Source organism: Solenopsis invicta, chromosome 1, assembly GCF_016802725.1.
Source record: "Solenopsis invicta isolate M01_SB chromosome 1, UNIL_Sinv_3.0, whole genome shotgun sequence".
Lineage (NCBI taxonomy): Eukaryota > Metazoa > Arthropoda > Insecta > Hymenoptera > Formicidae > Solenopsis > Solenopsis invicta.
Window position 1 is genome coordinate 929,028 of NC_052664.1, and position 16,377 is coordinate 945,404.

A 16,377-nucleotide genomic window follows, 5' to 3' on the forward strand; every position below is an offset into this window, starting at 1 on the left:
GGCAACAAATTTTTTCAGTTGTTTACACATCGGTTTGTCACATTTCAAACACTTATACGATGTTTTTCAATCAAGGATAAACAGACATAAGAAGCATCTTTTCGATTTGACTATTTTATTTTCTGCGAACTAAACGCAAAAATCTTGAACTTTGGGAATATTTCTATAATTTAAGAAACTTTCAATTTGTACATGCAATACCATTCGCAACGTTAAATAAGTGAGATAATGTGTCAGAAATAACTTGATGAGAACTACAGTTAAATCTCATATCTAATCTTTGCAACATTTTTTGCGAGATTATCTTTTAGTAAATTATAAATTATGAACGAGATGACACTAGCCTGATCTAACATTCCATAAAAGTATCACATAGGCTATACAGGGTGTTCATTAATGATTGTACCCACTTTTTACCATAGGAGTCTGATTTACCAACGGATATGTATTTCTAACATATTATTATATTAGAAATAACAAATGTGCTCCTATGATAAAACGTGGGGACAACCATTAATGAACACCCTGTATAAGTGTTTTTCTTGCATCTACAAAAATAAAGTCAAAAATTATACAAAATGATATTAATCAACTTATTTTCGCTTGTTAAAGATGAATTTAATTTTTTTATTGACGATACATACATTTCTGACACACTGGATGTAATGCACCTGTAACTTGAAAAAAACACGACTGTATAAAATTTCCAGTTACAATTCTCAGAGACTGCTATTATGGGTAGTGATGATATTGATAAAAATCCATGACTCCTATCCCCCCAACCTTTAAGGTTTATAAATGCCAAGCATTTTTGTAAGTAGTCCGGATGTACGAGACTCAGTGTGTCAGTTGAGGGTTAACAATTATTTGTGATAATTTATTATGAATTATCTTGATAATAAATTATGATTCCATTAAAATTCTATTTTTTTATTTTTAATTTATTACAATTAGTTAAATCATATTTTCATATTACGTATTTATTTCATTATTTTAATAAAAAATTTTTTATTGTTAAATAGGATCATTTAATTTAAAGATGTTAAAACCATAAAATGGCATACTTTTGAAAGATTTTTTTCTATCCTTAAAAACGTATTACAGTTCAGTTAAAATGGAACTTTTGAATGCCTTGTAGGAGCTCCCACAAAAATTCCAATTGCATCTTGTTCTGGGTGAATACTCGTATGTACGAGTATACTTTTAACATAAATTACATATTTGTGAATTTTAAAACACAGTTCAATTTATTTTATGTTATAATTTGCAAGATTTGGCATTTACGCGTAAAATATAAATAATTTACGTTACTTGTACATAATATAAACTACTAAATTATATTTAACTTGTCATCTATGCAAGTAGTCGTTTATGAGTTAATTTTTTCATCAGAAAGAAAATTTTTTTATCAAGAGTAAAAATTTTTTCATCAGGAGTGAAAATTATGTTCCAATTTTCTCATTCTTAATATTTTATATTTTTTTGTATTAGTACTAACATTAGATATATTGACAATGTTATAACAATTCTATGTAGAGTCTACATAGAAAAAATTCAAGTAGATATAATGTAAACGTTATCTATCTTACAACGTAAACAATATTTAAATAAATAATTTATGTAGACGTAACCTTGAAAAGTACGGCACAACTCTAATAATTTGTGTGTGCAATAAAATAAAAATTTGATAGCTGGTATATATTTATTTAATTTTATTATCTAAAGTATATTAAAGGAATAAAAAGGTGTAAATATAGGAAAGAGTGAAGTAAGACAAGATAGTTGAAGTAATAATGAATAAAGGTTAGGTTTTTATAATTAACAAATTATCTTTAGTTGTACAATATTCTTTGGATATTTGTCTTTTAATATAACTACCATTTAAAAAAACCCTAGAGAATTATAAACTTTATTTAAGAAAAATAAGAAAATGGCATTTTTCCCTATCTTGCCCTACGGTATTCTCGCAGGCAAGATAGAGTACACTTTAAAAACATATTGTAAATACAAAATAGAAAGTGCCTGCTATCAGTTACTATAGTAGTTTTCATAATATTGTTTCGTATTTTCTTATGATTAATATTCTTTGCAACATAACTTGAAAAAGATGTAATATTGTATCGAAAGTCTCAGATCCACGTAAGCAGTCAAAGGATTAATGTTTTTCAATAACAATTTTATATGCTCGTTATTTGTAAACAATAGAATGGCAGAGAAAGATATTTCAGTAAACAAGCAATTCAAAGAATATAACAAATATATTATAATTTCATTGCAAGCTAAACTATAACAAATTAATGTTTCTTTTTGTTGATACCTTATCTAATTTTGTTCAGATTACGATTTATCTTATTTAGCAGACAATAAGTTTTCTTTTCAACCCTACGTTAGTTAACCGTAATACGCAACATAGTTTTCAGCTAATAGATATAAATCTGCTCGAGTTCAACTCGATTGTGCACATGCTAATCGGCTGTTCGAAGAGAAAAATTACGCTGTGAGTAGCTGTGGTCAATAGCCAAACAGATGCGGAATTGTGCTGCACGCAGTTACATTATTTTTCCTTCTTCTTCTTTCTTGTCCCTCCTCATCTGATCAAAATGATATCATTAATTTTCCAAACACTGTTTACAAACGTAGAAAATAATATTTTTACCTTACAACCTATTAAATTTTATTTCAAAAATATTGCATTCACAAGGGAACTACTGTAATTTAATACAAATATCACAAGTAGAAAATGAGATAAAGTCATAAAGAAATCGTAAAAAAATGTAAATTATGGTCTAACTCAGTAACGTAGCTGCTTACTTCGTTGGCTTGTGAGAACTTTTCATGATCGAGAGGCCATATTTAATGCATATGCTCGATTGTAATTTCTGCATTTAAATCGTGCGATAGGGAAGATCCCCCCCCCCCCATCTAACCTCCCCATTTTCTTTTGCCTCATTTGTCCCTATAAGAGATGTATGTGTGCAATTAAAAATTTCGCAGCATAATTGCAAGTGCATAAGTGAGACGTGTCCCATAAAGCCCCGTAAAGCTTCCGCAGGATTGACGATCGATCATCATTTGCTGCAAGTGTGCCCCGGACCAGACAGGCAGGATGAAGCAAGAGATAGTCAGAGGACGCAGGAGTTTTCACGTCGTACCGTTGCCGAGTGGTGAGACGAGCGTTTTAATTTCTTTGTAAAGTTGCCAATATCGTAATCAAGTGGAAATGGCGTTGAGGATTATTGTCGGATTATATTCCATACGTTTTTTGTGTTGCGCAATAACATCTTCTCGCGTCTACGTTTCTGTAGCTACAACGATGTCGCCTGTTTGATCCTGCTGAACTGCATATTTGAATCTTCTTTCCGGTTACCGCGCATGCTAACTTTACAGCCAAGTTGCCGTATAATACCGTTCGTGTCGTCTTGTAAAGTCCGCGTAATTGTACACTTATAATTATGTCCCGTTTTGTAATTTCTTGCGATAATACATAATAATTTCTGTGCGATTACACGTTACTATATGTTGCGTATGCATCTAAAAAATCTTATTGTAAATCTTATTATCCTGTGCACCTTATTCGCGATATTTGAGCAAGTAATCGAATCGGATTTTTCGTACGTTCCGCGATAATTAAAGGAGAGGTGGGTAAGATGACGACCTTAAGATTTACCAATTTTTGCACATTTCTGTGATAATGTAAAAATAACAATCTATTTATTTTTAGATTTACTAAAACTTTGTTTATCATCAGTAAAAATTAGAAGTTGTTAAATAAACTACAATTTTTTTTTAATTTAAGTTTTTTTGTGACATGTCAATTTCGTCATCTTGTCCCCGTATATGCGTAAAACGACTTTTAATACCGAGTAAGATGAAAAAATAATTAAATAAAGTTAAAAATATACTCTTATGAATAAAAAAGATTTATTATTATATAATAGTTTTATACTATTTTGATATTACAATGTATTTAAAGGAAAACAGGTAGAACAAAAAATATTTACAAAATCTGTAAAAATAATATTATTAAAATTTGGATATACATTAGGATATATATGTACATATTGTAATTAAAATTGCATTATATATAGTCAGAATGCTGTTATAACTGAAAAAACTAACGGACAAATGCATTACCTTGCCCATACACGACGTTCGTCATTCTACGCATAGTCGCCATATTTATTTGTTTATTATATATAAATATTGCTATATAAAAATTGAAAAAAATGAATACGTTATTATATACGTTTTTAGCTGTACAATATTGTGAATTTCTAGAGAAAATAAAAATATTTATTATAATTATGTCATTCCTTATAAATAAACACTAAAAAAGTTAAGGATTGGTGCTTCCAAAATACATTTTTTATTATATAATTTATTTTTATGGACAGATTGCAATCAAACTACCACAGATTATTTGTTACCATCTAAAGTCTTTAATAAGTTAAGCATCGGTTCGTTATTTGTTATTAACCTGGAAAAATTAATAATTTGTCATCTTACTCCCCTTTCCCCTACTAGCTAATTCTTTGTCATAACATCCCGCGATTGTACAATATACGATAACACATCACGTGTTCAATGAAGAACAGCTGTGTACTGAATCTTATTTCTGAAATATATCATTGTTAATTCTCTTTGTTAATCATTTCATTTGTCATTGTATGGTTATTCTTGCACTCCAATTTCCATCTGCTCGCACAGAACCATCCCTTCTGTCAATTCCATGGCTCAGCTGTTGGAGCCGTCTAAGTTCACGCTTTACGTTGCAAAAAATTTTGACGCATATCAACGTTTTGCGGAACGAGTAATATGCTCTCTCGTACCTAGCGTTCAATTTCTCTGATTATGAATTACGCTGGTATAAAAATATAAGATATTCCATTGCGCATCATGGTGGTAGACTAGTAGAACAACCAATCAAATGTTTGCCCTCAATGCTAGCGTCAAATTCAAGTACAATATTAGTAAATATATACATGTATAACAAATTAATATACATACAAAGTTCTTTTTATGAAAACAATATTAGAATTCATAAATAAAAAAATAATAGAATATAAAATAAAGGTTAAGTGATGCAAATTAAGAATAAAAACAGTTTAGTAAGTGACTCTCAAGATTTAACAAATAATAAGTAAGTAAAGGCAAATGAGACTCCGGCACGGTTATTGTTGCGCAAAAACAAATGTATTTTTTAATCATAATGTTTTTTACATTTGGTACAATTTGAACGTTTCAACTTTCTTTGGAGTCATCATCAGCAAAAAATTACAATAAAAAACACATCTTTCTAACAAGTTAATAGTTTAGTCATCGATCCAATATGGTTGTCACTGCCGGGTTGCCGAATCCGAAGTGCAACTTTCCAAACGTGATATGGAGGAAGGTTTGATTACCCTATAATTGACGTTATGCAATAGTAACTTAAAGGAAAGAAAGGATTTAAGTGACTCATCATCAGACATCGACGACGATTGACGAAACCCTGGATAAGAACTTAACGCTTGTAAATATCAAAAATGGTGCCATTGAGAGTGCCGCAGTCCGTAAGAGATGTTTCTCATAAAGCGGTTAACAAGCGACTGAGCGTTATACAAGATACATACAGGACGCACAAATGGTTTTTTACGGCAGAAGCCAGGAGCAAGCAGGGTCAGTAGGTAACGACGGAATACACATATACCGGTATAATCGTTATCGATCAAGTAAATCGCACGCATTTTTACCAATTTATCAATTTTATGACGGACTTGCAATCATTGCAATTATTATATAAAAGGAGACAAAACAACAAATAAAGATAAAAAATTAAATTTTAAAGTGTTAGTACATTAAAAAAAATAAACAAGAAATAAACAATAAAACTTTTCTCTTCTCCTCTTTATTTTTCGCACTTATTAGCGTTATCAATTTTGATAAAATTTTTTAATTGCCAAAAATTGCTAGCAAAATTAATTTGATATTCAGATCTTGATCTTGAATGTTCGTAATGTTTTATGAATATAGCCAATGGTAATTGATACTGAAAATGACATTGTTTATTTCTAAAATGCGTGATAAAAATATTAAGGGCATAAGGAAGTATTTCAATCAATTTCTATTTTTTTTAAATAGAAATGAAAACTATTTATTAAAATAGTAAGTTTTACAATAAATGTTCAAAATAGCCTCCTGCGTCTTCCAAACATAATGCGATTCTGCGCATGAAACTTTATCGCATATTATTCAGCATCGCTGGTGTTATTTTGCGACTAGCTGCTTATATTTTATTTATTAGATTTTTACGAGTGCGTAGTAATGTCTGATACACCTGATCTCCTATATATCTCCATACAAAAAAATTCATGGGTGTGAGATCAGGTGGTGGCCACTCGTGAAGATCACTGTGGATTCCTATCCATCTTTGAGGATATTTACGATTTAAAATTTCCCGTGTCAGAAGTGCCGTGTGGGTTGGATGGCCATCTTGTTGGAAAATAACTTCATCTTGAGGGATATTTAATTGCTCATTAGCCAATAAATTTGGCAAAGTATTTTCCAGAAGTCCACATAAATTTCCGCTGTAATATTAACATTTTCCGGGAGAAAATGTGGCCCGATGACTACATTGTTTATGATTCCCATCCAAACGTTTACATTAAAATGTCCCTGAATGTTTGTTTCCTTGCGACAATGCGTATTTTGTTCTGCGTAATGATGTTCATTGTGACGATTGATACGACCATCACTTCAGAACATACATGCATCCGTCCACAAGATTCTTCTCAAAAAAATGTCGTATGCAATATTGTCTATGTCAACCTGTACAGTAAAAATATATAATAGTACAGTTAAATTTTTTACAATTTTAAATTATTACTATTTTTTCAAATTATACAAATTATAATTTTTTTGTTTATTATCTACATAAATGCTTACTTGATCTGAGATCCAATCGCAAAATCTTTCGCGACGAGGTAAATCCTGTGGAAACAATTTCTGTGTTGTATGACGTTTATAAGAATGCCATTCTAGATTTTTTTTAAACTTTGTGCACCCTGATTTGCGTAATATTTAAATCACGTGCAACACCTCAAGTAGTGGTGGGAAACTATCAACTTTTTCAACTATCAATTTATCGATGGTATTAACAAAAGACTATCGATAGTATCGATATTATCGATGGTTATCGATACTATCGATGGTTTTTTTGCTCAACTTTCACTTTAAAAATTTAATAATTAATGAAAGGCATATGTGATGTTTTTCAAAAGAAATTTATTTAATCGTTAGTAAATAAGTAGTTTTATAGATTTACTTACTATTAATTTATAAGCCATTAATTTTGTTTTAAAAAAATTAATGTATTCAAATTTTTTTATTTTAGTTTTGATCTTTTTTTGGAAAGAATTTCTCCTGCTTTCAAAAATATTTTTTCAGCTGGAACGGAGGTGGCCAAAATAATCAAATATTTGCTAGGTATTTTTGCTAGAGGTTGCAAATTGTCTTTACATGACAACCAAAATTTAATAGGATCTTCGTTTTCAGATTTTAGTCTATCTTTGATGTAATCATTTACTATTGTTCTAGCAGCTGCTGTATTACTATTTGTTATATTTTTGTCTCTCTTGTAAATATTTGAAAATTCCTTTAGGCTCTAATAAAAAAATTTGTGACTGTTAATAACAAAATTGAACTTATATTAAATTCTAATAAATTATTTATTACTTTCTCTTTCTGAAACTCCGGAATCTGTAGTTCTGATTTCATTTTTATTTTTATGAATTATCCTTTTCACCTCGTCTTCTGTTAAATCTTGAGCAGTTTTGGCGTTAGTGGTGGAAAAAAATGCGAGTTTCTTCAGTCTTGGGTCACAAAAAGTGGTAATTTGAGGTTCCTGTCTTGCCTCGTATTTAAACAATCTATTACTCAAAACACTTTGTAATGATTTTTCTAGCCCTTGAGCTATAGAAGATTTCAGAGTGGGTCTAAGTCGAGTTAATTCCATTTGTATTTCCTCTGTTATTGGTATTATTAATAATGCCGTAACATATTTATCTCCTATAACAATATGAAATAAATAAATTACTTAATTTTCTTTGAATATAATAATAAATATTGAAAAAAATGATAAATATCAACATACCTGAGGTTTTTTCCGTTATATCTTTAAATGGTTTCAAGAGTAAAAGAGCCTCAGTTATCACGTCTTTTTCTTCTGGCATTAAAATGGATAGAGTTTTAGCAGATTTGCTAAGTGCTATGGTTAACGCATCTCCAATTTCAATAAATCTATCTAACATAATATAAGTGCTATTCCACCTTGTTTCTACGTCTTTTAAGACTTTTAGTGGCACTTTCTGACCGAGCGTAACCTGCTCATTATTTAAAACTTTCATGGCCTTGTTACTTCTTTTAAAAAATGTAACAATATCACTACATTTTTTAACGATTGCATCAAAATCTTTATTCTCTTTTATTGAATCTTTAATTACTAAGTTTAGAGTATGTGCATAGCACGAGAGATTTCTTATTTGTAAGATAGTACAAGCTGCTTTCACATCACTTCCATTATCAGTAGTAATGCACACTATTTTATTTTTAGTTATCGTCCAGTGATCTAGAATAGTCTGAAACGCAACAATTTGAATTAAAATGCTTTTTGTCAATGTAATATAAAATATGATTTTTACCTGAATGTGACAAGCAATATTCTTAGCAATATGCTGGCCCATCATGACAAATGTATCAAAAAAGCAAGATTTCAATTCATTCTCGTATAAAAAGTGGCAAGTTAGGGTAATGTACGACTCTGAATTTATTGAGGTCCATAAATCAGTTGTCAAAAATAACCAATCAATATTGATCAGAATATTTTTCAATTTAGTGGACGCTTCTTCAAAAATCCCAGGAATAATTTTCTCAGTAAAAGTTTTCTTACATGGTACCTTATATTGTGCATCTAATTCATGTATTAAACTTAAAAAACCATTATCTTCTACAAATGAATAGGGCTGCAGATCAATTGCAATCATTAAAGCAATTTTTTTATCCAATACCATTTTTTTATGATTATTATTTTTGTAAAAATTTGAGGGCTGTCTCAGTTGTAGAACAGTTTGGTGGAATTTCTTTTTCGGAGATGAAGTTGAAGGTAAATTGTCGTTATCTTCATCCTCTATCTCCTCCTCATTTCACTCAGAAACTTCTTTACGGTGCATGCGTTTGTGATGATCAATCATGTTTGAGGTGTTGCCGCTCGTTGAGTATTCTTTCCTGCATAAAGTGCAACTTGCAAAATAATTTGATTTTTTTTCAAAATAATTCCAAACAAAAGGGGAGCCCTTGTCCTTCAGCCTTATGCTCGATTTTATAATAGAATTTGACAAAACGGATACAATAAAGCTGTAAAAAATAGAAGTAATAGTATTGATGTTATATTTAGTTATCATGCTCTCAATTCATCAAACATCAAACCCATGACCTGCCATCATCACCAACAACAACAATGAACACATGAACACAAGAGTGCAAATGCAAATAGTGCAATAGCATAGCTAGGTTAGGTTAAGTTTTTTAAACAGGAAATATTAGAAAACATCACTTATCTATAATCCTATATAATATACCTCACATTTACTCATTAAAATAAAAAGTAAATACGTAAAATGACACAATCTAGCTCTCAGTTTCCAATTGTTCTTTGCCGGATCTGGGTCTCTGGGCATGGGCGCTGCAAAGTTCGATAGTTGTCCTACTGACTGTCGATAATTCGATAATGGCAATCACTATCGATTAATCGATAGTACTATCGATAGTTTCCCACCACTAACCTCGAGTGTTAATATGTGGATTTGCTGACACAGCTTCCCTTACTTGGTCAATCATTTGTTCGTCGCGTTGACGTACGTTTCTCGGACGTGTTGACTCGTGAAAAGTGCCAGATTGGCGCAAAGTCGATGATACAGACTATCGATTGAAGAAGGTGACGGGTGTCATTTATCGGAATACCGAATCGCGTACAAAGCTGCCGCTCTTCTTTCACTTTGATGGCATTTTCCATAAATAAGCAGCATTTCTGCTACTCTTTGTTACTGTATCAAGGAGGCATTGTTGGTTGCACTGTATGTCACGCTACATAATTTTTCTTTAACCAACAACTTCTCTCTGGCCATAGCTCGATTGTCTTTTGTCAGATTCGCATTTATTTTAAAGCGGAAGGAGACTTCATGTTCTTCTCTTCCCGCGTTAAAATAAATGCGAATATGAGACAAATCAGCATTGTTTCATTCTGACTTTTTTTCAAAAAATATATAACGTAAAAAATAACATTAGTAATGCAGTCAATAATACCGCGTCCTCGTTACAGTCGAAGAGTTAGCAAATATGTTACTCATTTATGAAGAATGTCATAAAAATGAAAAGAGAACGACAGTTCTATACGCTAATCATTGTCCTGATAAGTGATAATCGATACACGAATTTTTCACTATTTCATATAGTCGATTTTGCCATAGAGCTCTTCACAAGTCAACGCGTCTACGAAATGTACTAGTGCGAAGAACTGATCGATCAAGTAAAACAGGCTATTTCAACAAATCCGCATATTAATATCAGATGTATTAAGCACAATATAGAATGTATGTACATCCTATCAAGCTGAATAATTATTTAAAAAATTTGAAAAAATTTTTCTTTAATTGACACACGATGCAAAAATTGTTTCTCCAAGATTACCGCGTGGAAAAATATTTTGTGATTAAATTTTAAACGATATAAGTTTAATATAATATTTTAATAATTTATTATTTTTATAGCGTGCAAATCGCATTTTATAATGCCTGCGTGATAAAAAATGTTTACCTAAATAATACATGGAAAAATAATAATTTCTTACAATTTAACAAAACAGTAGATGATATCAAAAAATACAATTGTATTATTCAATATTTTTACCATAAATTGACACAGACAATTCGAATAATATTATAACTTTTGAAAAGAATCTTCTTGTGGACAGACGAAGTGACGATCATATTAATCATCGAACTTTTATGCGGAAGAGAATCCCCTTTGTCTGAAAGAAACGCATGTTCAGAAGCAATATAATAATACCAATGTTTAAATAGAAAACAATTTCATTGTCAGACCAAATTTTTTTTTTCTTTTTTGAAAATATTAATTTTACAGTAAAAGTTTATGCGGAATTTCTGGAAAACACTTTGCAAAATTTATTAAACAATGTTCAATTGAATATCTTCCAAAATAAAATTATCTTTCAGGAAAACGGCTATCTAGCCCATACGGCATTTCTACACGGGGAGTTTTAAAAAAACTCACAGATATTCATATAGATGGATAGGAATCCATAGAGATCTTAACAAGTGACCACTGCAATCACCTGATCTCACGTCCATAGACTTTTTTGCGTGGGGATATATATGAGATCAGGTGTATCAAACATTACTGCGCACTCGTGAAGATTTAATAAATAAAATTCAAGCAGCTGGTTACAACATAACACCAGCGATGCTGAATAATGTGCGACAAAGTTTTATGCGCAGAGTTGCATTGTGTTTGGAAGACGCAGGAGGCTATTTTGAACACTTATTGTAAAAATGAATAGTTTAATAAATAGTTTTCATTTAAATTTGAAAAAATTTTTTGATTGAAATACTTCCTTATGCTCTTAATATTTTTATCTCGCATCTTAGAAATAAACAATGTCATCTTCAGTATCAATTATAAATTATCATTGGCGATATTCATAAAACATTCCGAATATTCAAGATCAGGATCTGAATATCAAATTAATTTTGCTAGCAATCTTTTGCAATTAAAAAATATTATCAAAATTGATAACGCTAATAAGCGCAAAAAGTAAAGAAGAGAAGAGAAAATTTTTATTGTTTATTTCTTGTTTATTTTTTTTTAATGTGATAACACTTTAAAATTTAATTTTTCATTTTTATTTGTTGTTTTGTCTCCTTTTATATAATAATTGCAATGGTTGCAAGTTCGTTATAAAATTGATAAATTGGTTAAAGTGCACGCGATCCACTCGATCGATTATACCGGTATATGTGTATGCCGTCGTTACCTACTGACCCTGCTTGCTCCTGACTCCTGCCGTATGCAACTATTTGTGCGTTCTGTATGTACCTGCATCACCCTATACATGAATACAAAGCAAGTCGAAGATACATATATTCAGTAAATATAAAAAGGCAACTTAAAACAATAAGTGTATGTCATAGAGGAAATGAACATAAGTAAGTAACTCCGCCGTGAGAATAAATAAATACATGTGGAGCCAAGTAGCGATATAAATATATTAAAAAATTACAAAAGATGCGTCTGTCGATAAAAATTGAAGTACATAAACATTTAAATAAATAAAAGTGAGTCAGTCAACAAGGGTTAAATAATAAATTGTGAGTCAAATGTTAAAAATCAATACATAAATAATAAAATAAATAATTGAGAGTCAAAGCCATAAAATACATACATAATTTATCTCTCACACGTCAAGGGATATTTAATTTTACTCATCACAGAAGCATTCAAAAACTAGACAAATTGCTACACAATATAAAGAAGGGAATCCTAAATATCAAAATTAATGATTTATTACACAGACGTATTTCCTTTTTGATTAAAAAAACGAAAGTTCTCCACAGATTCTCTTAAAAATATTTTAATATCGTATATCTGGCACAATATTTACGAATATCACACAAGATCGTTCAATACTTGCTATGTAAGATTTCACAATGCTCACGTTAAAAAATTTGACAATTTATTAAAAAAACAAGAACTAACAACAATCAGAAAAATAAAACCAATTAATTACTGCCCACATGAAGACTAATGAACCAATGCTATACAAAAGTCACCCTCTTAAAATACAATCAACAGTCAACAACAGCACAATAATTAACGTTGATATAAATTCGGAAAAATTTCTCAAATCACCTATGGATCCTCTACCAAAAACCAACAACAAATAGTTCCTCAATCTAAATCAACAACCTATTCCTGAATCTGTGTCAAATTTAGTATAACTGGGCAGTGAATTCTGTCTACCGATCAATCAAAACAAAAAAGAGAGAGTGCATGAATTTATAAAGGATATAAAAAGCAACATAGTACACAAGAATATCAAAAACAAAACGAATATCCGCAACATCGTTATCCCACAGTTATACAAATATTTCAATACATAGTTTCACAAACAAAGACTCGATAAACGTAAAATTAATTTTGATGTTTAGATCAACTTCTTAGTTTTGCAAAAACAACTCGAATATTCTATTTACACGAGCAGACAAGGGGAACGTGGTAGTGGCCTTGGATAAAGACAGCTACATTGATAAGATGGAAGAAACATTAAATGACAGTTCTACGTATAATAAAGTAAACTAGAATCCAACTTCAAGACTAAAAACAAAATTAAATAAATTATTAAAAAATTGGTTTCACAAAAATTATATTGAAGAACGTAAGTTTTATGCATTAAAAACCAGTGAATACCCTTTACCTAAAATATACGACCTTCCAAAAATACATAAAAACAACATTCCATATAAAATTATAATCTCTTTAATCTCTCTATACATTAGATAATTTTTTACTCAAAATAATATCCAAGAGTATTCCTCACTCGATGAGCTACGTGAACAACAACTTTGAGTTACATAGCTTACGCACAGGGAAAAAAATACCAGATTCACACATTTTAATCTCATTGGATGTTAGATCACTTTTTCCGAATGTGCACACAAATCGAGCTACAAAAGGTATTAGAAAAGGTGATCTTACATTGAGAAAAACACAAAAATCCCGATAGATGAATTTCTGTCTGCAATAGAATTTGTCATGTCATCTACGTTCTTTACATTTAACAACACCTTTTACAAACAAATGCATGGCACACCTATGGGATCACTATTATCTCCGATTATCGCGAACATTGTTATGCAAGATTTAAAATCCCACGCACTGAATACGCTAAAACTAGATATTCAGCTGTACAAAAAGTATGTAGATAACATAATTCTAGTAGCACCACGTGATCGAGTAAGGAATATTCTTGACACATTAAATAAGTTTCATTGCGGGTTATAATTTACTATTGAGTACAAAAATAACCATTGTCTTGTTTTTTTGGATATAAATCAATAAAAATCAATTGTATAAATCAATTTTACAAAGACACTTTTTCAGGACACTATTTATCATATTTTTCAAGCCATCCACAATGCCACAAAATTGGAACAATTTATGGACTTGTGGACAGAACAATTTTACTTTATGACCCGGTATTTTAACAAAAAAAACTTAGAATTGGCTATACAATTATTGAGAGACAATGTTTATCCCACAGAATTAATTTTTAACAAAATGTACCTTAGACTAAAAAAACTTATTAATTGTAAATTTACAAACAAAAACGATAATATTCAGAGGGACTGTGAATCGGAAAATATTAATAAATATATTACTATCCCGTATATAAAAAGTGTATCTAAAATGGTAACTTTTGTCATAAATAAAAGTAAATTTATAACAGGTTATAGATGTTTGAACTGACTAAGATTATAAAAGCACAGAAAGATAGAGATACTTCCATTTCTACGAACAACGTCGTATATAAATTAAAATGTAACAACTGCGATGCCTCCAACGTGGGCCAAACAAAAAAAATTAAACTCGAGAATTAAAGGACACTAAGAAAATTAAAGATATTCAGGCATTCCTCGGGTTAGCAGGATATTATGGAAAATTTACAGAAAATTTTTCAAGAACGGCTAAGTCATTAACTATGCTAACACAAAAAGATAAAAAATTTATCTGGACAGTGACATGCGTTCAAATCCCTCAAGGAAAAGTTGATGACAGCACCGATGTTACGTTACCCAAACTTTAAAGAGACATTTATAGTGACCACCGACTCATCTGACTATGCGATAGGAACAATAATATCACAAGGGCCGATTGGACAAGATCGCCCGATACCATATGCTAGCCGAATTCTAGGCAAAGCGGAACAGAACTATAACACAACGGAGAAAGAGCAACTAGCCAACGTATGGGCGGTCAAGTATTTCCGACCATACCTATATGGAACTTACTTTAAAATTATTACAGATCACAAACCGCTGACTGTTCAGCGTGAACGACCCAGGCTCGCGACTAATACGGTGGAGACTCAAGTTAGAAGAGTATGACTACGAGATCATCCACTGAGCCGGAAAAAGAAATACAAACGACGATGCCCTGAGCAAAAACCCGAGTACGAGTAAGGTGAACAGCATCGAGCAGAAAGAGAAAGAATGTACAGAAGAAGAAAAGGAACAACTACTATACGAGTACCACGATGCACCTAAGGAAGACATCAAAGAGTAGAATGCACTCTAAACCACCTAAAAATGGAACACAAATGGAAAGGCATGACCAAAGATGTGGAAAATCACATTGAAAAATGTGAAAAGAATAAACTAACAAAAAAACAAAAAAACGCCACTTTTAATTACAGAAACGCTGGAAAAACCATTTCAAAAATGCGCCCTAGACATAATAGGACCGTTAACAACAACGGCCTTAGGTAATAAATATCTATTAACATTTCAGAACAACTTAACAAAATTCAGGAACGGTATACCAATACCTAATCAGGAAGTAGTGACAATCACAAAAGAATTTACGACAAAAGTCATATTAAAATAGTAACCGAAATAGTACTCATAAACCAAGGGAAAAATTTTATAAATAATTTTATAATCTATTTAAAAAAGTATGTAAGTTATTTAAAATAAAAAAGGTGCAGACAATGGCATAGCACCCTGAAAGTAATGGTAGCCTGGAACATTCTTACCGAACGCTGGCGGAATATCTACGCCACTATATCAATGCAGAACAGACCAATTGGGACGAGTGGATTCCCTACGCGATATTCGCATTTAACACGACACCACACACACAGCCACTGGATACACTCCGTTCGAGCTGGTGTACGAGAACAAGACCACGTTACCCATGGCGCTATGAAAGACGCCGGGAATAACGTACAGTTATGACGATTACGCACAAGAGCTGAAGGAAAAAATAAGAGCTGCGAACCAGATAGCACGAGAAAACGTCAAGGAAGAAAAAACCAAGGCAAAAGAATACCATGATCAAAAAACAAAGAAAACAACCTATAAAATAGAAGATAAAGTCCTACTCTACGACAAGACACTACGAAGAAGAAGATCAAAAAATTTGAAGCACTATGGATTGGATCCTATACAATAATAGAAAAACATGACGATGTGAACTACACAATTAAAATGGGGCAAAGAAAAATACGGGTACACACAAATAGAATAAAACAATACAGCATTAAAAGAA

At 31.1% G+C, this 16,377-nt stretch overlaps 1 protein-coding gene across 1 annotated transcript; it reads right to left on the reverse strand.

Annotated features, from left to right (window-relative positions):
• Nucleotides 1-7,407: 7,407 nt before the first annotated feature.
• On the reverse strand, nt 7,408-10,365 carry LOC120357970 (zinc finger BED domain-containing protein 4-like). Its single transcript, XM_039450125.1, has 4 exons — nt 8,679-10,365; nt 8,132-8,615; nt 7,714-8,046; nt 7,408-7,642 (listed from the first exon to the last, which is right to left on the reverse strand). Exons 1-4 carry the CDS (start codon nt 9,045-9,047, stop codon nt 7,590-7,592), a joined length of 1,239 nt encoding a protein of 412 aa, XP_039306059.1. The 5' UTR covers nt 9,048-10,365; the 3' UTR covers nt 7,408-7,589.
• Nucleotides 10,366-16,377: the final 6,012 nt, after the last annotated feature.